Source organism: Mus musculus, chromosome 13 (genome assembly GCF_000001635.26).
Source record: "Mus musculus strain C57BL/6J chromosome 13, GRCm38.p6 C57BL/6J".
NCBI lineage: Eukaryota > Metazoa > Chordata > Mammalia > Rodentia > Muridae > Mus > Mus musculus.
This window is the reverse complement of record NC_000079.6, coordinates 48,868,904-48,894,014: the sequence shown is the minus strand read 5'-3', so window position 1 is coordinate 48,894,014 and position 25,111 is coordinate 48,868,904. Positions and strand designations below refer to the sequence as shown.

General features: G+C 47.8%; 2 protein-coding genes and 1 long non-coding RNA gene across 7 annotated transcripts in view; 2 read left to right on the top strand and 1 right to left on the bottom strand.

Moving 5' to 3' along the window:
• Fam120a (family with sequence similarity 120, member A) overlaps positions 1-14,799 on the top strand; it is an 88,845-nt gene extending 74,046 nt beyond the window's left edge. For 3 of the 4 annotated variants that reach the window (XR_001780775.1, XR_003950447.1, NM_001033268.3), the window contains 6 exons: positions 1,925-2,134; positions 4,077-4,260; positions 4,754-4,891; positions 8,137-8,278; positions 8,646-8,742; positions 12,920-14,799. Coding sequence is in view for 1 of the 4 variants with exons in the window: in NM_001033268.3 (NP_001028440.2) it covers positions 1,925-2,134; positions 4,077-4,260; positions 4,754-4,891; positions 8,137-8,278; positions 8,646-8,742; positions 12,920-13,219 (1,071 nt within the window). In the remaining 3 variants the exon portion in view is untranslated. Of the gene's footprint in view, positions 1-1,924; positions 2,135-4,076; positions 4,261-4,753; positions 4,892-8,136; positions 8,279-8,645; positions 8,743-12,919 lie in introns of those variants that run through there. The other variant, XR_001780776.1, reaches the window with a different exon arrangement.
• Positions 14,800-15,665: 866 nt separating this feature from the next.
• Positions 15,666-23,064, bottom strand: Phf2os1. 2 transcript variants are annotated; one of them, XR_003950516.1, is made up of 2 exons: positions 22,812-23,064; positions 15,666-21,163 (listed from the first exon to the last, which is right to left on the bottom strand). It is a non-coding gene; the product is annotated as a PHD finger protein 2, opposite strand 1 (long non-coding RNA). The 2 variants fall into 2 exon arrangements; XR_003950515.1 differs by having other exon boundaries at positions 15,666-22,512; positions 22,812-23,060.
• A 65-nt stretch (positions 23,065-23,129) lies between these two features.
• Positions 23,130-25,111, top strand: part of Phf2 (PHD finger protein 2) — a 69,136-nt gene continuing 67,154 nt past the window's right edge. Inside the window, exon 1 of the mRNA NM_011078.3 lies at positions 23,130-23,347. Coding sequence (NP_035208.2) covers positions 23,250-23,347 — 98 coding nt within the window. The 5' untranslated portion in view covers positions 23,130-23,249. The remainder of the gene's footprint in view (positions 23,348-25,111) is intronic.

The following is a 25,111-nucleotide window of genomic DNA, read 5'->3' as shown; positions in this document are numbered from 1 at the left end:
ATGAGTGCACACAGTGTGAACCTGCCCCATTCCTCTCAGCAAATTCAGAAACGAGTAATTCTCACTAATGTGCTTTTCTGCTGTAACCCTTTGCTGCACTCTGTTAAACTCTATATACAGTGATATGCCAGGATTTTAATCAGTGGGACTTTGTATTTGGGTATGACCACCAGTAGTATCTCAGTCAGTCTCTCTCTCTCTCTCTCTCTCTCTCTCTCGTATAAAATAGAGTTTATTCAGGGCATGGGGGGAGTTAAGAGGGTAGTAGAGACAGAAAGGCAGAGAGAGGGAGACAGTAGAGGAGTAGAAGCCTGCCATGACCATGTGGAGAGAGGGGGGAAGGGGAGGGGGAGAGCAAGAGATCAAGAGGCAAGAGAGCATGACCCATACTCTTAAGAGTTGCCTTCAGGCTGCCACAGTTATGTCCACAGATAGGTGGCATAGTATTTCGTGCAGAACATTTTCATAGAGATAGAACCTTTATAGTACTACTATCTCTCCCTAAGCTTTGATCCTGATTTTCTAGTCTTTGGTGTAGGGCACAGAGGCCATGGGCTGGAAGCAGTGGCCCAGATGACTAGGAAGGATTCCTAGCTACTATCCCATAGAAGTGGGAGGGTGACCTGTGTGCTGGGGTGTCTGTTTGCTTACAGCCCTCTCTGCTTAGCTGCTCTCCTGCAGGCCAGTTTATTCTCTATGGTGAAGAGTCTCTTTCCTTTCTAGAGCACACAGAGGGGATCTCAAGAAAACAAATGTGTTCTTTCCATTTGTTTCAGACTGACCCTGTCTATATATTGCACATACAAATGAAAGTGCATTTAATCCATCACCTCAGGTCCTCATGGTTCTCACATGAGGTATAGAAAGTTTTTTGGGGACAGGCATGTTGGCATATGCTTAGGGGCCAGAGAGATAGGAGGATCAGTAAACAGTGTTTGACTCCTAGGCCTTACAAGTTTGATTGCATTGACTAAAATCTTTAGAAAAGATCGGCAAGAATGTGATAGGAAATACTTGCAGATAATCATAAGTCCTTTAGCATTTGGCACTGAAATATTCTTTTTGTGTTTCATACAATGCCATTTTCCAAAAGTCATTTTCTCTGCCACAGTGCGACCTTACTTGGACTGAAAGGTTTTTATTCTAAAGATTTTATTCTTGAAAAGCCATTGAGGTGACAAGAAAGAAACCATCGTAGAATTAAACCTTTGTCCTAGATAATCCACAAATTAGGCCTTTCACATATAGATGATCAAGAGTTGATTGCACTGTGTCAGGTGTCTTACCCTGCCCACTGTCTGAGGTGACAGTTCTGGCCAGGCGGGCCCCAGTGCTCACTCAGCATAGAAGAAAGACACAAGTTTCCGAGTGCCAGCAAAGCACAGCTTGAGGACAGGGTTTCTCTCTGTGCATTCTTTCACTTCTCCTGAAACATTTTGACAGTTTTAAAGTTTCTTTGAAACAACATATAAAGTTACAGATATATAGTACAAATTTATTTCAAAATGAGATTATGCCAACTAATTTCTTAATACAGTTACTTGAAAACTGTTCCGTTACCGCATGGTCAGTGTTCAGATCTGAAGAGCTAGGCCTTACTGAAGAGATTGTGGAGCTCTGGGCCCAGAAGGAGACTGTATGTAGCTCATCAGGTCCCTCGTCATGTCTATCCTTAAGCATCATATTATCCTCACTGTAATAATTCACAGATGTCAAACTAGTTAGTATGTTCATAAAACATGATTTTTAAATACTCTAAGAGCATAAAATCTGGCTTTCTTTGAGTAAGACCGGGGCTGGGTGAAGCCAAGGTGTGCTCCTCTTGTGATGAGGATCGAGTTCTATTAACTTTGGGGAGTTGTAGCAGGAAAGTATGATACTGTAGTACTCTTACTCCATATAAATTACTCTTTTCCATTAAAAGATTGACAACTTAGACCCGAGAGGAATTCAGCTGTCGGCTCTCTTCATGAGTGGAGTAGACATGGCACTGTTTGCTAATGACGCATGTGGACAGCCCATCCCCTGGGAACACTGTTGTCCTTGGATGTATTTCGATGGGAAGCTCTTCCAGTCCAAACTTCTTAAAGCCAGCAGGGAGAAGACCCCACTCATCGACCTCTGTGATGGTCAGGTATGTCGGGGACAGGGCAGCCATCTCTGACTAGTGTGGAATGGAATGCGTGAGCTAACCTGCTGTCTAACTCATGGTTACCATTGCTGTGATATAGCACCATGGCCAAAGCAACTTGGAGAGCAAAGGGTTTGACTTCTGCTTCCATGTCGTCATTTGTCATTGACATCAGAGCAGGAACCTAGGGGCAGGAGCTGATGTAGAAGCCCTGGAGGAATTTTGGAATTTTCTTTTAAAAACCACAGAAATATTATAAGAAGATGTTTCCGTTTTACTCCCAGGTGTGGGATGTGGGGCTGCTTCAGACTGTCCACAGCAGTTGACTGTGATTTGCCCCATGCTTGTTCTAGCCAGGACTTGGTTTTGTCACCTGCAGATAGTTTCTGCAATTGTGTGACCTTTGGAATTCTGGGGACTTTTCAGAGAGTGTATACATGCTGGGGCTCTAAGAGATTGGTGGGTTGCTGACTGGTTGTTGGTCGAGGTTTGTTAAGTAGGTGTGCACAAAGAAGAAACAAGAAAGTAAATATAACGATGGTGAAGCTCAGACTTGCCCCAAGGAACTCAACTCCTGTAATCAGCAGGACGAACCCTAAGGATAACATCACCCCTCCCTGACCCCTGACTTTATTCCGGGATCACTCTCCTTCCCCTTTCATCCTTTTTCTCTCTTAGCTAGTGTTCCCAGGTAGGACAGATAGAGAAAGGGGTGGAGAAGGGTGGGAAAAAAAAAGAACCCACAAAGTAGCCAAAATTGAGCTACAACTGTTAACACTTGTTCAGCCTGCTTTTTTACAGAGCCCAGGCCCACCAGCCCAGGGTGACACTACCCAGCATGGGCTGTGCCCTCCCAGATCAATCACTATTTAAAACATTTCCTACAGGCTCGCCTGCAGCCTGGCCATATGAAGGCATTTTCTTAACTAAGATCTCCTCCACTCGGATGACTTTAGCATGTGTTAAGTTGACATAAAACTATCCCAGAAAAACTATGCCATAAAATTGCCATCTTGCCAGTGGTTCACAGAGTCTCTCTCATTGCTTGAGAGAGAGAGTTATGTCCCAGGAAGATCCTTGCCTATTGAGGCAGTGAGTGGGACCCATCCGCCACCAGGAGTGCAGGCCTAGGTTCCCCAGGGCTCTGCTCATATTTTCAGTCATTAGTGTGACTTCTCTCTCTCTCTCTCTCTCTCTCTCTCTCCCTCTCCCTCTCTCTCTCTCTCTCTACATAGAAGAGGTTTTATTAGGAGGGAGAGACAAGGTGGCGACAGAAAGAGAAGAGGGGGAGAAGAGAGCATGGCTCCTCTTGATAAACATTACATTTACTGTTGTTACTTTATCACTAGGGTTGCACTCATGGCCAGTGGCACAGCTTGTGGCATATCACAGCTGGTTACTCATTTACAAGCCCTCAGAGCACTTCAGCACTGTGGAAAACCAGTGAAACCAGCAAGAAGGGCAATAGTGCAGGGCCGGGCCAGCAGGACTCTGAGCTGCACTAGGTAGTGTGCTGTCCCATTTGAGCTCTGCAAGGACAGTTTGTCATACTCTACATCCTGCTGTATACAGGTCTGAGAGTGGCCAGAGAAGTCTCTTGACTATTGATTTAGGTGGTAAGAGTAAGTATTAGAAGTAGGTGAGGGGCTGGAGAGAGCATGTATTGTTTTCACAGAGGACCTGAATTCAGTTCCCAGCTCCCACAAAAGGCTATCACCAGTTCAGGGGATGGGATAGGCTTGACTCTGACCACTTCACAGGCACTTTGTACATATGAGAAATCCCACACAGATATACAACTAAACATAAAGTAAATATTAAAAACAAAGAATTGGGAGACTGTGCAGATGGAGATTTATACAGCAGTGGTTCCGTTTTGTTAGTGACTATTTAAATTTGTTACAACTCGTGGGTGATGTTTTTACTGTGTGTCCATTGACTTCAGGCGGAGCAGGCTGCCAAGGTGGAGAAGATGCGCCAGAGCATCCTGGAGGGCCTCAGCTTCTCCCGGCAAAACCACCCACTGCCCTTCCCACCGCCTCCTGCTCTGCCCTTCTACCCAGCCTCTGTATACCCTCGGCACTTTGGGCCAGTCCCACCCTCACAGGGCAGGGGCAGGGGCTTTGCAGGTGAGTCATATTTCAGAAATCTTTCAAGTTGGGCAGAGTGTGGTCCTTCTGGTGGCACCACAGCTTGCCACGTGGAGACATGGAATAGTATGTTTTAGGAAGCACTGTCATGGCAGTAATTCTTCCCAAGTAGAGACGAGAGAGTAAGATCCTGAATGAGCTGTGAGAAAGAACACGGAGTCACCTTAATCTTAGTTACTTTTCATATGTGTGGGAAGTAAACTCCTCTGGTTCATAGAGAGCTCTCTTCTCGTACCACATCTCCAGGGTGTTCAGGAGGCCACAGCCAGTGCCCTATTGAATGACTGCTAAGGGAGGCTGGCCTGTAGTGCTGGCCTCTGGGAATGATTGGTGGATAGTGAGATAGCAAGAGGGTCTGGGAGACCTCTTCCCAGAAGCTGACAAAGATAGGAGCTGTTCTACCTGCATGGGAGGTCCTCCCTCTGAGACCCACTTCTCATGCTTTTCCTGTTTTTCTCCACTTTGGATACAGGAGTCTGTGGCTTCGGAGGCCATTATGGGGAAACAGTAGCAACAGGCCCTTACCGTGCCTTCCGGGTGACGGCAGCATCAGGACACTGTGGAGCCTTCTCAGGCAGTGACAGCAGCAGGACTAGCAAGTCCCAGGGCGGTAATTATTACCACACCCACACCCCTCCAAGCTTCTGCTGCCAGCATTCTCTGCTCCAGCATCTAGACCCTTCCCTCCATGGCTGTCCTTTCAAGCCTTCTCTCACACAGTGACTTTTCTCTTGGGTTCCTGATTGACTCTCTGCTCTTAGGTCTGTGCAGTGGCCCTGTCGTAGCTGTCCTATCTTTTCCTTCCAGGCTAGGCCACTGAGTGTCCACCTAGAAGACAACTTGTCTGTGCATCAATGTGACCTGTCCAACACCTCATGCTCTCAGGCTAGGCTGCCAGTTTTGTATAGTGGCATATATCATGAAGCTGTCTTTTGGTAAAGGTGCTTGTACTTATGTAGAAGATGTAAGCAGGTACAGAATTTCTATCACATAAAAGCCTCTGGTAGTTTGTTTTAAAGAAAATTCTAATGTAAAATAGTTTACTGTAAATATTCCTAATATCTCCATTCATATTTATCTTGTAAAGAGGAAGAGTTTTGAAAATAGTTCATTGTACTTGAACCATCAAGTCATTTTTGCAAGATTGGTGTGATGCAATCTGAGTTACTTCAGGATAGGCAGTCTTTCTGGATGGTAGCATTTGTCATCTCAGTTCCCTGGCACTACAGTGGCTTGCAAAAACCATGGTGTATAGAAAGATGTGGCAGAGCATCAGCTCCCTGTGGCCCAGTGGGCCCTCATTTTCCTCTTCCTCACCCTTCTGAGGGCAACTTCACCATGATGTGTTTCAGCCCCCTGTGGAGCTGTACTCTGATGCTGCCTGTCCTGTGGCTGGGGAAAGCAAGGAGAGGGAGGTAAAGGGAGCTTACCATGCCTCCTAGCTGTCCAGTCACACCTGTGCTGTGCACTGCACACCTAAAGCAATTGGCTTGGGCCTGAAGTACAAGTGCATGCATGGCGGTCAAGACAGAAGGTAGTTGTAAAGTCACTTAGTAAATTTTCAGTCTTAGTAGGGTGTGGTCATGGATGCCTGTATCTCAGCCCTTAGAAGACAGGGGCAGGCCCTAAATGGGATTTCTCCATCAAATCCCTCCCCTCAGGGCTCAGGTAACCCTGCAGAAGAGGAGGCAAAAGAGTATAAGAGCCAGAGGGGATGGAGGACACCAGGAGAACAAGGCCTCTAAAACTGCATGGTCAAAGCTCATAGGAACTCAGAGACTGCGGCAGCAGCACAGCACAGGGTCTGTACAGGTCTGGGTCTTTTGAGTATATATTATGCTTCTGGATTATTGGTTTTATGGGACCTTGAGTGTGTGAATGAGCGGGTCTCCATGTGCCTTTTCTTTGGCTTTTTTACTTCTGTTTTGTCCAATTCCAATGCGTCAGTTTTTGTTCTTCTTTTTTTTTTTTAAAATATTTTATTATTATCCATTAGAAGCCTGTTTGTTTTCTAAGGGAAGGGAAGAAGTAAAGAGTGGGAAACTATAATCAGGATATATATGTGAGAGGGGAAAACCTATTTTTAATAAAAGGGGAGGAAGGAATTTTTATTGTTGTTGTTTTTTAAAGGCACGCAGGAGAATTGCTACAAGTTAAAGGCTAGCCTAGTAAACATAGCAAGTTTCAGGTCAGCTAAGGCTACATGGTGAAATTGTGTCCCCAAACACCAATTATCTAACTATCTATCTATCTATCTATCTATCTATCCATTTTAATTACCTGGCAAAATAATATCAGCATAAGATACACTTATTAAAAATATCTTTTCTGAGTGAGGTGGCACATTCCTTTAATCCTAGCACTGTGAAGGCAGAGGCAGGTTCTAGCACAGCCTGGTCTCCATAGCTAGCTCTTGGCCAGCTAAGATCTTGTCTTAGAAACTCGGGCCTCTTCAAAGAGGATGGGTCTCACACACTCTGGGTAATCTTGTAGTCATACCTGTTTCCTACCTGTTTTCAGAAGCTGAGTGGGCTTGGTCATAGGCACCTGGCTTAACACCAGAATTGTAAGGAGCTTGTGATAACCTCAGAATGAGATGTTCAAGCTCATTTTGTTTTAACCGTTTTTCCTATAATGTAACAGATTAAGGAATTTCTTAGGTGAGAAAACAGGAATAGTCAGTCCATCGGTAAGTCATAGAAGTTGATGAGTGCAGCGTATATTTAAGTTTGTGCTTAAGGAAGTTCTGCTTTAGCAATGTGGTAACTGTGGAGCTGTGTGTAGTCCGCCTGTAACCACCCAGCACACAGGAGCAAGAGGTCAAGAGGCTGGCCTGGATTGTACAATGAGACCTTGTTTCCAGGAATCATGGTGTGTGCATATAGATTAGTGAAAAAACACTGTTCACGACCCTGGCTTCCATTCCTAGTGTGAGAGTGAGAGAGGAAGGAGTGCTTATAGGTATTGATTAATTTCCCTAATATTTGGCTAATGACACAAATATGGAAGTGAGCACACTGAGGTTGCACACAAGTCCATCTGGTGGTGCAGAAGGCAACCCAGTTACGCCCTAAATAGGCGTTCACTGTGGCAATTAGGATCTAACTCAATTGTAGATTCTTTTGTTTTAGTTTGGTTTTTTAAACATTTATTTATTTTTCATATGAACGTGCTGTAGGGTACTTATGGGGGTCAGAGGACAACTTGCAGGAGTTGTTTCTCTCCTACAAACATGTGGAACTTGGTGATAGCACGCAGGTCATCCATCAGGCTTGGTGGTAAGCACCATTAATGGATGGATGAGCTGTTTCTCAAGTTTCACTCTCTCTAAATTTACACAGGGTCTCCCTCTAGTCCAGTCTGGCCTCAAATCCACAATCCTCCTGCCTCAGTTTCCCAAGTGTTTTGGTCACAGATGTTTACTACCATCCTTCCCTCTATTATAGCTTAACTGCAGATTGAAACCTCACGGTGTAGGCCTGGCATGTCTTTAATTTTAGCACTTGGGAAGCAGAGGCAGGTGGATCTCTGTGAATTTGATGCTATTAGCCTAGTCTACCTATAGAGTTCCAGGAAAGCCAGGGTTACATGGAAAGACCTGCTTTCAAAAAAACAAAATAATAATAACAACAACAACAACAATTGCATGGTGTGCTCAGAGAACCTTCTGTAATAAAATCTTCGTAAAGCAGGGTAATGGCTTCATACTAAATAGGAACCAGAACTAAATAGGAGTTACTTTGCTTGTTTTACCTTTGTTGGTCCTAATGCTGTGTTTATAAAGATTCTTGACTTCTCATGGTTTTCTTTTTTGTTGTTGTTGTTTGTTTGTTTTTTGTTTTGTCTTTTGTGCAGGAGTCCAACCTATTCCTTCTCAGGGAGGGAAGCTAGAAATAGCTGGCACTGTGGTCGGCCACTGGGCTGGGAGCAGACGGGGCCGTGGGGGCCGAGGGCCCTTCCCTCTGCAGGTGGTGTCTGTGGGAGGACCAGCGCGAGGGTAAGCTCTGGGCTGGGCTGCTGGACTCTGTGTAAGTGCGGAAGGCAGCCTTCGACTGCTCCTCCTGTGTTACAGAAAACTCTCTTACATATCATTAGATAATTGTTTGATTCATCATTATTTAATTATTAAATAATTAACCATACATTCATTATTCAGTTATTGAACTGTTATCTAAAAATGTTCCAAGCATTAGTTTTGAAGTCAAATGCCTTGGGTATGAACCAGAAAAATGATTCCTTGCATTTGATCTGACCATACTTAATTCTTAATGTCTCACCTAGCATAAGATCGATTCGAGAGTAATTTAAACATCATCTTTGAGAGACTTAAGTCTGTTTGCTCTTGTTTTCCTGTATTGACCCAGGCGTCCAAGGGGTGTTATTTCCACTCCGGTGATTAGAACGTTTGGAAGAGGTGGAAGGTACTACGGCAGAGGCTACAAAAGCCAGGGAGCAATTCAGGTAATGCCCTCACAGTCCTTTCACTCCTGCCATGTCTCCCCTCTAGGAGTGTCCCTGCCTCTGTTCTGACTGTAGAGCAGTGAGTTTATTTGGTACTTGTCAGGCTTCTGACTTGATACTTGAATCACTTCCCTGTGCTCAGGAACCCCATCAGGTGACTTCTTGTTTAGGCCAAATGGTGTCTAGGCTGCTCTCTCTTCCAAGATAGCCACTCTTTAATGGAAAATAGATTTTATTTTATTTTATCTAATCTAATTTAATTAATTAATTAATTAATTAGAGTCAAGGTCTCACTGTGTAGCCCTGGCTGTCCTGGAACTTGCTAGGTAGACCAGGCTGATCTCAAACTCACAGAGATCCACTTACCTCTGCCTTCTGGTTGCTTTTTTATTTTAAGTGTATAAATATTTGCCTGCATGTGTGTCTGGGCACCATGTGCCTCAGAGAGCAGAAGGCGTTGGATTTCCTGGTTCTAGAGTCATAGAAGCTCCATGCAGGTGTTGGGATTCTAACCCTGATCCTTGTGAGGGGGCCCTAGTACTCAGCCCTCCCTCTTCCCAGCCCCACTTTTAAGGTCTTATGTACACCTGTTGTGTATGTGCTTTTCTTTGATCTCTTGTATTGTATGTCCTTCTCCCTGGATGAACTGCTTTTAGTCTTCTTCTTAAGGACATCTGTACCTCACGCATGCCCTGTGGAGAAAGTTTGTTGACACTCACTGTCTCAATGAAAGGCTTGTTGAATTCCAGCTGATAGGCATTACTATTGTAGTGTCTAAATGGATTCTTGTCCATCCTGGAGAATCCTGCTTCAATGCTTTTTTACAGATTTCTCACAGGCTCAGTACCTCCTCACGGTGCTGTGTGTGTGTGTGTGTGTGTGTGTATACCTTCTGTAGCTGTGCTATTCTTATCTGTATCTGGGCAGGGAGCCATGATCCACTCTACTTTTTCCCCCCTTGTGCCTCATTTGTCTTGGTTCTATAAATCCCTTCTTGACCCATGTACCCTCCAGGCTCTGGGCCTCTGTTCTGGTCTCTGGGGTCCTTTCTCACTGGGTTCTTGAAGAATGACTCCTCAGGAAGGACTGAGGGGAGCTGTTGAGTGTGAAAACTGCTTTCCTTGTCAGCACACTGGCTTGCAGGCTTTCTCCACAGTTGTCTTGCTTTAACATCATTTTCTCCATACCTGAAGCTTTGTTGTCAGAGTTCCTGATCTCTGTCCCACTGAACTCACCTGCGCGCTTGTCCTAAGTGCCCAGAGTGCTTTGTTTTTCCGTGAAAACTTGCTGCCTTTCCTGGAATCCCCTGGCACTGCTGCTCTGATTGCCTCAGTCAGTGAGCCTCCATCTTCCCCTTCAGGAACTTGTCTACAGTGGCATGGTGGTGCTTGTCTGTCTTCATCCTCAGTGCCCAGCTGCCTGCTCCCTTGATCTGCTCTGCTACCTTCGATATCTGGCAGATTCTTCATGGACTGTCTCCTCTCTCCTTTTTTGATTTACAACTCAGGCTACAGTTTACCTCTAGGGTTCTTCTCCTTTCTTTCTTTCTATTTTGATTGTTATTGTTCTGAGACAGTCTCACTACATAACCCTGTATGGAACTTGCTGTGTAGATTAGGTTAGCCTCAAATTCCTAGCGATTCCCTGTTCTGTTAATCCTGACTGGGATTAACGTTATGGCGGCTGTGCCCTGTGTCACACTTATGTATTTATTTTTGTTTGTCATTATATGTGAGTGATAAGATGTATGCATCAGCATCCATGGACTGCCAGTGGGCCATGGGCTGCTAAAATCTGAACTTTGGCGTTCATTCTTTTCCTTTGACCTTTATGTGCAGTCTAGGAATTGATTGAACTCAGAATGGCAGTATTTTTACACATGTAAAAACCCTAGTTGTTGTTGGGGTTTTTTGTTTGTTTTTTTTTTGGGGGGGGGTTTTGTTTGTTTGTTTATGGTTTCTTTTTTTTTTTTAAATAAATCTTATTTATTTATTTATTGTTTAGTTTTTCGAGACAGGGTTTCTCTGTGTAGACCTGGCTGTCCTGGAACTCACTTTGTAGACCAGGCTGGCCTCGAACTCAGAAATCCGCCTGCCTCTGCCTCCCGAGTGCTGGGATTAAAGGCGTGTGCCACCACGCTCGGCTTATGGTTTCTTAATACAGGATCTTTCTACATAGCCCTGGCTGTCCTGGAATTCATTTTGTAACCCAGGCTGGCCTCTCATGCACAGCACCTGTCTGCCTCCCCTTGTGCTGGGATTACAGGTGTGGACCACCATGCCCAGCTGCTTGGTTCTTTAAAAGACGAAAGTTAGAGCAGCTTTAGGCTCACAGCACTAAGACAGGTGGATTCCCTTAGAGCACTGCATTCCCTTTGTGCCTTCCTGTCTACCCTGTCTCCTGTCAGAATGACCTCCTTGTTACAGTTGGTGCCCGTCCAGGACACACGGAATCCCTCTCTCATAGTATGTTTCAGTTGTCACTCTTGGTGTCACACACTCCACAGTGTGCTGACCAGGTCTGCACTGCCATTGTGTTCCCCCCAGTGTCACTGCTGTAAAGGTTTTCTGCTCCACCCTATTTCCCTGAGAGCATTATCTTTTCAGACTTTTTTTTTGGTTTTTCGAGACAGGGTTTCTCTGTGTAGCCCTGGCTGTCCTGGAACTCACTTTGTAGACCAGGCTGGCCTCGAACTCAGAAATCCGCCTGCCTCTGCCTCCCGAGTGCTGGGATTAAAGGCTTGCGCCACCACTGCCCGCTCCTTTTCAGACTTGTGAGAATTGCTTGGTGTTTTGCCTGCATGCATGCCTGTGTGAGGGTGTCAGAGCCCGTGGAGCTAGAGTTATAGACAGTTGTAAGCTGTCACGTGGGTGCTAGGAAAAGTACCCAATACTCCGCCATCTCTCCAGCTCCTCAGACTGTTCTTCCTTAACTTCACAATACATATTTGAGTTCCTCCCTGTAGTAACAGAACTGTGGCCGTCTCAGTGGGGCTGGGAGTGTAGTTCAGTGCTACAGTGCTGCCAAGGCCCTAGTTTTAATTCCAAGCACCAGAAATGAACAACAAACACTGTGTGTAAGCTTTTGAGTTCCCAAGTTCTCGCCTCTGTGATCCCTGGCACTTAGCTCAGTGCTGAGCCTCTGACCTGCCTTCCTGAGCTGCAGCACTGTTTTATTTTCCTCTTGGTAGTGAGGGGCCACTGCTTTCCCTCTTACCCTGCTTGTTTGACCACTCTTAACAGTTATGTAGTCAAGTGTGTGTGTCCCCGGTGTTCTAATGTTTAACACATCTTTTCTTGTGTGTATAATTATTGTTTCACTTCCGTGTTGTCTTGATGAAATGTCTGTTAAGGGTTTGGATCATCTTTGGTGCTGTCTGTAGGATGATGTTTTTTTTAGTCTGTTCTCAAGCTTGCTTGAGCAAGTATCACCATCACTCCCATGATCCTCCTCATCCCCTGACCCTTCCTCAGCTCCCACTTCCCAGTCAGTCTCATTTGTCTTAAGTGACTTTTATAGACCTTGGTTGACATGACATGATGACCATTTTATTTGTTTCGAGGGTGGGGGCACTCACTGCAGAAAACTGCCAGACCTCAGTGTCTGTCACATGCCAGGTAGAGAGATAGGACCACCTCAGCCTTGTTGTTGGGAAGTATACAGGGTTGTGTCAGGCTGAACCTGCGTAGGGGAACAAGGGTGATCCAGAGGAGAATCCTGTCCACGGCTTTTGTGCTGCTATCCATACAGCCCTGCTTTGTGTTGCTGTTGTCCTGCTGTGACTTGGTTTATCTTGTAAAGATTGGGGTATGTGTTTTGGGTATGCATTTTGGAGAATATGAGGAGAGCCTTTAATACTTCAGAGGAGAATCACCAAAAGGTGCTTGTAACTTTAAAGATGAGATACTACATAAAGGGGTAGATAGAGCACTCCAAGTGAGACTTTGTCATTTCAAAAGAAACGTTTCCAGCAGAGGTGTTGAGAGAAGGATCCACAGAAGGAATTAGCCTAGACAGAAGGTTCACCAGCTGAAGGCAAGCAGAGAGCTGAATTTTTCTTTTGAATTCTCTGGCTGAGGCATTATGACTAATTTGTGTCCCTGTCCATCTGTGTTGTCCCCCATCCCAGCCCCACCTCTACCGTCCCTGAGACTCTTGTTACTCTCCTTCCCCACAGGGCAGGCCTCCTTATGCTGCTTCAGCAGAAGAAGTGGCCAAAGAACTGAAGTCGAAATCTGGGGAATCCAAGTCCTCTGCTGTGTCCCTGGCTGAAAACGGAGTGATGGCCGAGGAGAAGCCAGTGCCCCAACTTAATGGGAGCACGGGTGACCCCAGAGTCCCCAGCCACTCTGAAAGTGCCTTGAATAATGACTCTAAACCGTGCAATACAAATCCTCACTTAAATGCACTAAGTACAGACAGCGCCTGCCGCAGGGAGGCTGCTCTGGAGGCAGCTGTCTTAAATAAAGAAGAGTAAACTTATTTTTTATAGAGGGTGAAGGATGCTGGAAGGGTAAGGATTCAGGAGCATCTGGAGAGAGAGCCTGCAGTTATGTACATTTTGTCCTTTCCGTAAGAGAAAATGAGGACTTTGGAAATTCAGATCCCTCTTTGATATCAGAGATATAAACAACACATTTTTTTTTTTTTTTTTAGTTTTAACCAGTTGTAGTCAAAATGCTACAATAAAACAAAAAAGAGAAAGAAAATGAAGAGCATTTGACTCCCGCACTTAAAAATGAAGTACACAAAGTTTAAACTGGTTACGACAAAAGCCTAGAGTTGTGTTTCTTGAACTATAAAGAAAACAAATTTTGGCAGTGTTTAAGTATATATAGCTTAAAATATAATTTTTAGCATTTGGCACCATATGTATGCCACTATATTTGATTTTGCATTACTGTTTCACAATGAAGCTGTGTTTTGAGGCTTTGATTTATGATTATGAGAGAAGTAAGGCACAACCACAGTTTCTTTCTTACTTAAATCTCATCACTGTTGATGTGGTTCTTTTGTGTTAAAAAAAGTGCAACTATCAAAACTAAAAAAATTATAGATTAAACTGCTGTTGTGCTGATTTTGAATACACAGTACATCATACATCCTTTACAAGCAAGTTCAATGGAGATTACGTTGAAATCATAGAAGATGCAAATGACCTTTCAAAGTCAACACAATGTGTTCTGAAACCTCGTGACTAATACCATGCATCTGTGATCAGTGAGCTACGTGGTTTTGAATCGGACGTAGACCATTAGTGCTACTACTTGAGCTAATCTTCTGCATGGTTCATAATTTTTAAAGTGTGTAGTTAATATTATGCATGTTATTGTCCTTTCTTCCATTCTTACCAGTATGTGCCCATTTGCAAAACAAAATGCTAATAATCAGTAATAGTCCTATAAAAGATGTTAACTCTGTTTAGTCATTGACTGATCTTGCTCTAACCTTAAAATTTTGTGATTATTGACCTCTGTTGCATTTATTCTAAACCCCCCAAAATTATCTAGCCGTTTGGAATATCAACATTACCCTGGTGTACTCACTGCTGTGTGCATTATTGTTCTTTGTTGCTGTTTTATGCCTTCATATTCATATTAGCAAAATATGAAATTCTGTAAAGAAAGAAACCCCCTATGATCTTAAAAAACAAAACACCCCCTTCCCCTTCTGTAGCAGGAAACAAATTGCTTGTTCTTGAGAAGTGTCCCATCAGGAACTTAGTAGAAGCAGGTAGACTTCGATCATTTTGATGTTTTGTTACTGTTTCCAAACAATGTACTTTGAATCAGAATCACTTCTTATGTTTCATCTACTTCCGATGCTCTTCATCACATTAGTGATCAGAAATGAGGTGTAACTCCCCAGCCCCTGCCCGCAAGAGCTAAGTAGGACCTCACTGTAAGTTGAAGGGAGTTCCGCCCTAACTCATGGATTGTGAAGAATGAACTGCTGTTGGGTCTGATTGACTGTTGATGGATTGTGGTGTGGTTTATCCAGAGGCTATTGAATGCAACTTACAATGCTTAATAAAAATCTTTATTCTTTTAGTATAAAGTATGGTGTGGCTTTTAAATTCACTTGTAAAGTATGAATTTTACAGAGGTTTAAATTTAGGTAGCTCATGAAGAGCTCCATAAGACAACATTAAGTTTAGAATTACCAAGCCCTGTCAAAGTAATTTTAGAGGAACCTTAATGGTTAATATGAAAATTATGCAGAGCACAGCTTTTGCGTTCCTCTGACCAATCAGGCTGCGAAGTACAAAGTAGCTTTATAAAGGCCTAACGGGGAAATCTTTGTTTTTAAATGTAGAGTTACAAGTGTCGCTGCCCTTTGGCTGGTTCTCTGCAGCCTAGTTCAAGCGTGCCCAGCAAAGCGGCCAAGGAGCTACTGGAGCGCCTGCTCCGAGCAGAGGACGCGTGCTTTACGGGCGGGGGCGATTGTGCAGCAGATGCGCGCGCATCTCGGGGCGGAGCCGAACCATACCCAAAGCCACTGGCTTCTTACGCTGCAGCGCCAGGGCGGAACCACGTGACGAGTCCCGAGACTGCGCCTGCTCGGTCTGTCAGGCTCACGGCTTAAAGAGCCGCGTCTGGGACCTTGCGCAGGCTGGTTCCCGCTGCCTCGCGGCCTTCATAGGCCCTACGAATGATCGGAGGCTCAGCCACAGGGCTCTGGCCAACCCCACCGGCGTGCGCCTACTGTATTGTGGCTTCCAAATTACGGAGGAGATAACCTCTTGTCCGATTTTGCTAATTTGGTCTCCAGGGTCTCGGTGAGAGTGAAACTTGGTACTGCTGTCCACAACAAGCCCCCAGAACCTTTGGCTGTGTTTGGTAGCCAGGCCTGTATCATCTTAGAAAACCCACGGTCCCAGGGAAGACTGGCCACTCTGGAGCCCAAAAGAATGTCCCAGCAACTGGAGTACAGAAAACTTTTATTCTGAAAATACCTTCTCCCATGGCACCCTCATAGGGTCTCCCCCTTACCCCCTCAGTAACAGTCACAAACCTTATTATTCTGGATCTTCAGACCGCCTTACTTGGGGACAGCAATATATCACTTGGATTACATTTGCTCTAAGCCTAAGAGACTTCTTGGCTCCAAGGTATGCCTCCACCTTACTTAAGGACTGGAAGTTTAGGCTTGAGCAGGAAGGAGAGGATTCTGGAGGCTCCAGGGATATGGGCCTGGACCCTCACTTTGCCAGAGACACACTGACTTTTTCCCACACCACTGGAATTGAAGGGTCAGTGGGGGGACCAGTGCCAAGATGCTCAAGGGACTTTGGCCATATGTGGCACTGTCCAGAACTCAGGGCCAAATTTGAGGCTTTGTACACACTTAATATGAACTCAACCTGGTGTTGTTCTTGGTCTAATGGCAAACAGTGGTAAGTCTGATGTTCTTGGTAGGTTGTTTGGGGTTTTGGGGTGTGTGTAAGAGGGGTTGTTTTTCCTTTTTAAAAGGAACTTTTATGATTTTTTGGCTTTAACTCTGCCATCTTGGAAACAACTATTGTGAACACCGGGTCTTTTTTGATGAAAGACTTATTTTCCTTTTCTCCTCAGCACAGAGGGGACATTCTGCTTGCTTGTTTAAGGTTCGTGTGTAGCATTTTTACCAGCCCTTGCTCTTCCTCCAAGGGACAAAGCACAGAGCCTGCACCTTGAAGGACTTCTTCTAAAATGGGGGAGCTAAACACATGTTTACATTTAATAAGCAAAATATAAGGACGGGAGATAGAGAGGTGTACATACCACCCCCTAAGTGAGTCCTGCAATTGCTGCTTAGTCCTGGCCCTTAGAGCACATGAGCTATTTGTATGAATTGGCCCAGTTGCTGGGCAAGGCCAGTGTACTAGCTTTTTGACAGGCAAAAAAATAGGCGTTTTCATTTATATGGCCTTAATTTCCAGGGGTCTAAGCATTTGATGGATATGGTTAATGTAGCTCAATTTTTCACTTTATCTGACAGAGAATGTTGGGTAATCCCTATACCTTCATCCATACAGCACTTACATGGACAGAAGGGATGCAGTCAGCCTATGCCAACCCTTCTTCCTGCAGGACAGGCACCAGTGGCCAGCTAGAATGTGTTAACTTATTGTCCTCAAGCCTACACCTTTCCAGGATATTTTGGGAACACGCTTTCTGCTGACTGCTTGGCACTTCTGTGGTGGACAGGGTCTTCTTGTCATGGGTCTGCCAACCCTACCTGTGTCCTCCACACATGGTTTGCTGTGTGGTTGGTATTGTTCAAGCATTTCCCAGAGACCCACATTAGGGTGCCCAGGCTCCTTGTTACCACCCCATTGAGCTCTTTCAGGAACCTATGGCTATGGCTCAGGCTGAAGTAACCTAGAAGCTCTCCGGTGAGGTCATGTGGAAGCTTTTTGTAAAGATGTGGCAACCTACATTAGGGTCTGAACCAAGCTCCTCTCTTCTCTAACTCACTGGGCCAGGACATAACTCCTAGGATCTCAGAATGTGACCTTATTTGGAAATAAGGTCTCTGCAGATGCAGTTAGCGAAGGAGTGGGGACAAGGTCATGTTGGAGTACGATGGACACTCATCCAGTATAAGCAGTGTTCTTATAAAAAGGGAACTTGAACACAGAAGCACAGAGCCAAGGCCATAGCAAGTCTGGGGTGACATAGCTCAGAAAGCTGTGAGAAGGTAGACAGGGGCCACAGATCCTTCGCTGGTACCTCTGAAGGACTACAGTCCTGCAGACCCTTCATCTTTGGGCTTCCAGGATCAGAGATGGTAAATTTCTGTTATCCGAGGCTTCCCGATCTCTGGATTTTCATATGTCTGGTAAATGGAAGCTTCGGAGACCACAGTAAGGGCAATTTCCTCTCTGTTTCCAGCAGGGCCTCACGCCCACAGTAGGGCCACCTTCCTCTCTGTTCCCAGCAGGGCCTGGCTCGCCCACATTTACTTTTTTTCCCCTAGCTTCTGGAGTTGGAAGTGCCATAGGATGGAATGTGAACAGTTGTGGTTCTATAGAGAATGAACCTGTCTAAGGAATCAGAACTACAGTGGTCTTGCCACTTTTGTACAACGGGAGATGGAATTTCAGACTGAGGGTCTAAACCAAGTTACCACGGTGAGCCTGGCACAAGTGCTCCAAACCCCATATATCTGGACCAACCAACAGATATGATTTTCCCTGGGTAGAGGAATGTTTATCCAGTCTTTGATGCCCTGACTGATCACTCCAGGGGCTGGCACTGAGCCTGCTGCAGAAGGCAGAGTTCTCTGGGGCTGTGAAACATCACCTGAGTGGAAAGAGCAGGATCACAAACTAAGTACACAAGTAAAAAGGAATCAGTGTAAAAAATGAGATAGAAGGAGTGGAGGGTTCCAGGAAGAAGAGCAAAGCAGATGAAAAGGTCCATGGAGTAGGTACCAGGGAAGCCACACTATGGGATGATTTGGAGGACAGGTGGAAGCCATTAGGCAGGGCCAGGCCTAAACACTCTACAGCTGCATGAGTGTGCACTCAGGCACACCCTTTGTTAACAGACATGATTCAGTAAAGAGCAATACACGAGATCAACACTGAAAATCAGTTTTGTTTCCATATACTAACAATAAACAGCATACCAAAAAAACCCAAAACAAACCCCCCCCCCAAAAAAAAAACCCCAAACAAACAAAAAATACCAAAAAAGGAATTCTGGTAGAGATGTATCTTGGTTGGAAAGTGTTTTCCTAGCACGCAGGAAGTCCTGTTTCAACTCCAGAACCCCATAGACCAGGCGTGATACATGATGCTAAGCCACACACTCAAGATAGCAGTGGGAGTATTCAGGCTTCAAGATAGTTTTCAGTTATGGTTACAAGAGACTGTTTTAAAGAAGGTGTGGGGGAGATGCTGAAGTGATGGCTCAGGGGTTAAAAGTATTTGGCTGCTGTTCAAGTCCCACACTCACATGGCAGCTCACAAGAGTCTGCATCCCCAGCCTTAGAAGATCTGACATTCTCTTCTGGCCTCCACAGGCACCAGGAACACAGCTGATGTACAGACCTACATGTAGACAAAATACCCATACAATTAAAAAAGATAAAAAGGAAAAATGCATACATACAGGCAAGTAAATATAAAGTCAATGGACCACTGCAATGGCTCAGTAGGCAAAGGTGTCTGCTGCCTCCAACCTTGATGGGATCCACATGCAGGGGAGAATAGGCACTTCCACGTTGTACTCTGAACCCCCATTTGCACACACACAAAGTCAATGAATGTAAAAACAAAAACCAAACAAACAAACAAACCTACTCTAGAGCAAGGAAGCAAGGCAAATAAGCTGACCAGACTTACCTCCAAGTAATTACATGAAAAGACAGACTGCTCACCAATTTGGGAACTTCATACACAATCGCTTAAGAACAATGTAGAGGGCTGCAGCAGGTAATGGTGCTAACAGCCAAGTCTGACCAGCTGACCTGGATCCCCAGGCACGCATTCTATAGTAGAAAGAGAGAAACTGGCTCCCCAAAGTTGTTCTCTCCTCCCCAAAATAGATAGATAGATAGATAGATAGATAGACAGATAGATAGATAGAAAATCTAGAGATATTTTTACATTTCAAAATATCATTTTTTTTCAAAAATAAATCTTTAAAAGGTGTGTGTGTGTGCAAATGGGTGTACACACATGTGTATGTGACATGGCACTGTGTGGTGATCAGAAGTTAATTTTGTGGAGTTCTCTCATTCACCTTAATATAGGTTCTAAAGACTCTATCCAACTCAAGTTGCCAGGCTTGTGTGATAAACACTTTACCAGGCTCCACAGGAAACAAACTAACTTATCTTTCTTTCTTTCTTTCTTTTTTTTTTTTTTTTTTTGGTTTTTTGAGAAAGGGTTTCTCTGTATAGCCCTGACTATCCTGAAACTTACTCTGTAGACTAGGCTGGCCTCCAACTCAGAGATCCATCTGCCTCTGCCTCCTAAGTGCTTGGATTAAAGGCCCTGTGCTACCACCACCACCCAGCCTAGGAAACAAACTTAAAAAAAAAATGTTGGGGACTGAGAGATGGCTTAGCAGTTAAGAGCACTGACTGCTCTTCTGATAGGTCCTGAGTTCAAATCCCAGCAACCACATGGTGGCTCACAACTATTTGTAATAAGATCTGATGCCCTCTTCTGGGGTATCTGAAGACAGCTACCGTGTACTTACATATAATAAATACATAAATCATTTAAAAAATTTTTAAATGTTATTATTTTTACATGCACTGTGTGTGTGTGTTCTAGTATGCATGAGGTTAGGGGAATCCCCTGGAGCTGGAGTTACAAGTTGTAAGCTGCCAATGTGAGTGCTGGGAGTTGAACTCTGGTCTTCTGTAAGAACAGTACATGCTCTTACCCACTGAACTATCTCAGCAGCCCCAGAAACAAACTTTTAAGGAAGAAAAATCTATGCTAAAATTAGTATGGAATGTTAGGGAACCACAAATAGCCACAGTAATCTTATAAAAGTTAGAAGACTCACACTTCCTTACAGAGCTTACGAAAAGCAAAGTGATCAAGCAAAGCACGCAACATCAGCGCGCCCAGACATAACAGAGAGCCCAGGACAGCTGGCTCACTCAGGGCAGAATTCTCAAGAAAGGGGTCAAATGGCTCTGCTAAGGAGGGGCCAGATGAGAGGGCTCAGCCAGTAAAGTGCTCGCCACTAAGCCTGACAACCTGAGTTCAGTCCCTGGGACCCACAAGGCAGAGGGAACTGACTACTGCTGTTCTGTGACATGAGCACGGTCACACACACACATACCCTAAATAAATACATGGAAAGACAAACTAAACAAACAAGGAAGCCGGCACTTTAGGAATGATTCTGGGTAACTCTGATATTTACAAGCAAGACAACAGAGTTGCCTCTGTATACCTCCGTGGAGGCAGACTTGTCTGTGCCAAGAAGCTGGGGGCTGCTGTGCAGTACCAAAGTCATGGTGTCACTGGAGTGCCTGGATACGAAGCTGATGTGGAGACCACATACCTGTGAGCCATTGCCCCTTATAGGGCCACAGGCTAGCCAATGGGCATGTGAGTGGTGGTGTGGGAACAGGTGTGGCTGCTGAGCTGGAGCTGAGCCCTGAGGAGCGAGGGGGGGGTGGGCAGGAAGCTCCAGTAGAGGGGGCCACCAGACCACACTGCCCCCCACCCCCACCCCCGCTCCGGAGCATCTCTACCTCTTGTTGCTAGCAGGAGCACCTTGTCCCCTCTCCTGGGTCATGTTCTCAGAGGATGACTCATCTGTTCATTCAGCCTTCTCATTCTTTCTCCCATCGCTGACTCAGATCTAAGTCCATCCCTGGTTCTTTCTACTCCAGGATGAACAGGAAAGCCGAGTGCTGGTGTACAGCTGTCAGCATAGAGTAGGTGCTCAATAAACATCTAAGGCTAGGAGGTGGGAGAAGGGATGGAGAAAACAAACAGAAGTTAGGGCCAGAGGCCTGGGGTAGGGTCTGTACTGCTGTATAGCTCAGCAGCTTCGGGAGGGCTCTGAGAATCAGGGTACCTGATCCCCAAGCACAGGGGCAGCTGTAGTGGGCACAGCTGGCTGCCAGAGAGAATGTCAGAAGATAAGGAGAGTAAATGGAGGCACCCAGTGGTCAGTACCCCACCAGAAGGAGAACAGGCTTTCTGGGGGAAAGGTGAGGTGAGAGGAACAGGTTCGGGACTTGGGCAGGGGTGTCCTCTTCCCTTGCTCCCTCTGCCCCCACCTTTGGTAGGCTACTTCCCTTCTGCATTTAACTGCTCTGAGCTTCAGTTTTCACTTCTGCTGAATGACAACTGCACCACCTCTTGGGGAGAGTGCCTTAGGTAACAGGGCAGTGCCTACCCCACCAGGACACATGCCTGGTGACAGGGACAGGGGATTAACAGCTGTTTCTTGCCTTGTAAGGGGAAGGACCATCCAGTACAGAGGAGACCCAAGGGGACAGCTGGAGTTCAGGCAGGTAGCTTGAAATGAATTCATTGTGTACAGGTTGACGGGGTAACCTGTCTGCGCCCCCCGCCCCAATTTCCTATCTCCCCTGCCACATGTGTGCCCTTAGGTTACACAGTGCTTGCCCTGGTTCGGATCCTGATTTGTGGCCCTGGGTTTACCTATTTGGGAAGGGTGGGGGTTGGTTGAGGGCAGATTCCATAACAGGCTATCCTCTGAGTTGCCAGCAATGGAGCTGATTGGCAGCCGCACTCTGGGCAGGGATAACTGGGACTCTGCCTTGTCAAGGTAAGCAGAGGTCTGAAACTCTGGAATGTATCTGCAGAGACTAGCATCTCCACGTATTGTGTGGGGACAGGCAAAGGGGAAGCAGATCTAGCAGACAGCTTTCTTCCTAAATATATGGCCCTGCTCATCAGGGTCGACCTGGGTAGGGGACAGAGAAGGACCCTCATTCATATCTCACCAACCAACCAAACAACCAACCAACCAACCAACAAAAAAGCTCTAAGCAGGACAGGTGAGACCAGGGAGCCAGTTCAGAGCAAGACTGCAGGGGCGAGAGCGACAACATAACCCCTTGTCTTCCCCAGCAGTCCTGTGGCTCAGTTGCGACTCACTGGACTGTCCTCCGCTCCTAAGGTCTGTGGGTCTATGGGTTGTAATAAGGGGTCCTGGGCGGCACCAATCCCAGGTAAGCTGTGTCCTACAACAAACAGTTCACTCTCGGGTCCCCTGACTTTTGCCGGAGCATCGGGAAAGTTCACCGGATCGTACGAGGAAGCAAGGCAGCCCCCAGCTAGAAAGAAGGGGAAGGGGAGGTTATTCAAAAGCCAGCAACTCAGTCGCAGTTCGGGATGGGAGGGAGGCTGCCGGGCCCAGGAAGAGGAGGAAGATCCCCCTGTCCATCCCACTTCGGGGTCAGAAGAAAGTTAAGGCCAAGGAGTTGCTTCTGGCTAAGGCAGGGCTGTGCGAACTGTGTTCACGTAGTCGGGGGCAGGGGGCTCCGCGGCTCGTCTCCCTGGGAGTCCCGGGGCCACCCTCTCCCGCGGGGTGCCCCCGAGCCCGGCTGCTGGCTCCCCCAGGCCCGCGGCCCACCTTCTACCGCGGCCCGCCTTCCCGGCGGCGGGAGCGGGGCCCAGGCCGGCGGGCGGAGGCGGCGCCACCCGGGGCGCTGACGTAGCGGCCGCTCGGCGGCCGGGGGTCCCTTCGGTGGGGCCGCGGCTCCCCGCCCGCCGCCCCCGCGCGTCCATTCGCTTTGTGTCCCGCGCGCGGCCGGGCCCCCCGCGCACTCTCAGCCCTGCGCCCCGCGGCCCGGCGGGCGGCTCCCGGCGCGGCCCCAGCAGCCCGCGCCGGCATTGTGTGGACGCGCCCGGCCGCGAGCGCGCGCGCGGGCCCTGCCGAGCGCCCCCGGCCCCGTCCGCTCCGGCCGCGGCGCCCGCGCCCGCCGCCCCCGCCGCCCTCGCCGCGCGGCCCCCGGCCCGGCCCGGCCCGACCCGGGCAGCGCAGCGGCGGGGCGAGCGGCGGCGCGGCAACATGGCGACGGTGCCCGTGTACTGCGTCTGCCGGCTGCCCTACGACGTTACCCGCTTTATGATCGAGTGCGATGCCTGCAAGGACTGGTTCCACGGCAGGTGAGCGCGCCGCGGCCCGCCCGGCCCACCGAGCCCCGCGCCCTGGTCGCGCGCCCCGGGCCCCGCCGGGCACCGCAGCCGCGTTCGGCCGCCGGGCCGCGCGCCCTTTTGTGCCCAGGGCGGGGGCGTACGGCCGCCGCGCACAAAGCGAGGCCCGTGGCCGGGGCGGGCGAGGGGCGCGGGGAAGTTGGGGCTCCGGCCGCGATGGGGCTGGGACCCGGTCGTCTGACAGCGGGGCCGCAGTGGCCGCGGAGGCCAGGAGCCGGACGAGGCCCAGGCCCGGGGCCCCCGCCGCCAGCCCCCTGCGAAGTTGCAGGAACTTTCCCCGCGCGGGCTCGGGGCGGCCGGGCCGGGAGAGGCGGGCGCGCGGCCCGGCGCGGGTCCCCCGAGAGGCGCGACTGGCGGGCTCCGGAGCTGGCAGGGCTCGGGTGGACCGGGGGAACGGTAGCGAGGTAGCGGCCAGTGCCCCCCGTCTGTGCTGGATCCCGGGAACCCCCTCGGGACTGTGTCCTGGCGGGCAGGACCCCACCGGGGACCCCGCGTGCCTACTGGCTCGGGCCGGCCTGCGGGCCTAGGCGGGAGTGCAGTGACAGACCGACGTGAGTGTCTGTGTGTTGGGGTGGGGGTGTTGTGGCTTGGCCGCTCATTTCCTGGCCTGCTCGGCTCCCCATTTCCCTCCTCTCTGCTTCAGGCAGAGGAACCCCAGTTTTGACATGACCTTATGCTCTTTAAGGAAGATGGGGAGGAGGGAAAGAGGTAAGCTTGGAGATACTAAACCCGCCCTCTGGGCCCTTGCCGGTGGCCATGACCTGGCCTTGTGTCTACTTTTTAAGAGCCTAAGTCCCTTCCTACTTAGAAGTAAGAGGAGGAGAAAGAGGTGATCATCCTGCTTAAACTGCTCCAACAGGTTCTCTTGTGTTTGACTTTGCCTGTGGGATGTGCTTGGGCCTCAAGAGGGCTGGCCTGAAGCTGGACAGGTCTGTCTGTCCCCTGGGTGTGAGTTTTTAACAGCGAGTAGCAGGCTGGAGGGAGAGAACGGTGTGTGGTTCTGGACCGTCCCTGACCTTCCTTCTAGAGAGAAGACCCTTCTGATATCTCACATCCAGGATCTTTAGGGAGTCTTGAAAAAGAGCTGTGGTCTCTGGTCTAGTCATCTTTAAGTGTTGGGAGCTAGGTGGCCAGGATTTGATGGGCCTTCTCACATCTGTAGGCCCTGGGACAGAGGCCCACTCTTGTAGGGCAACCTGGCTGGCCTTACGAGGGGTGGTCCTGTATGGCTCACTGGAATCCCTCGAGTATCTTGTGTTGCCTCCCCCAAATATCTAGGGTTGTGGAGAGCACTCAGAGTTGTGTGACCCCTGGGCTCTGCTCCAAAACAGGGCCACTATAAACAGCCACCAACTGGCATCCATCTCGAAGGGTTTGTGGCCAGATCACAGTGGGTGATAGCCCGGAGGCCTCTCCAAATCCAGAAACGCTGGGAATCTGGACTTGAGTAGCCCTGAGAGTGGTGGCACCCCTTCTTCCTGTCTCAATCCAAGACCTATAGCACCTCTGGTTACCTGTCAGCTGGGCTGCTGCCGAGGCAGAGAAGGGGGTGGGGGGGTGAGATAATGAGTCTTGATGCTGGAAGAGGTTTGTTGTTTATTGTTTGCTTTGGTTTTGGAGGTCTAGTCACCTTACTGTTTCTCTGAGGATTTTGATTTGCTCTGAGACAGGCAGTTGATTAGCACAGCTACATTTGCATGTATTTGGGTCTGTGGG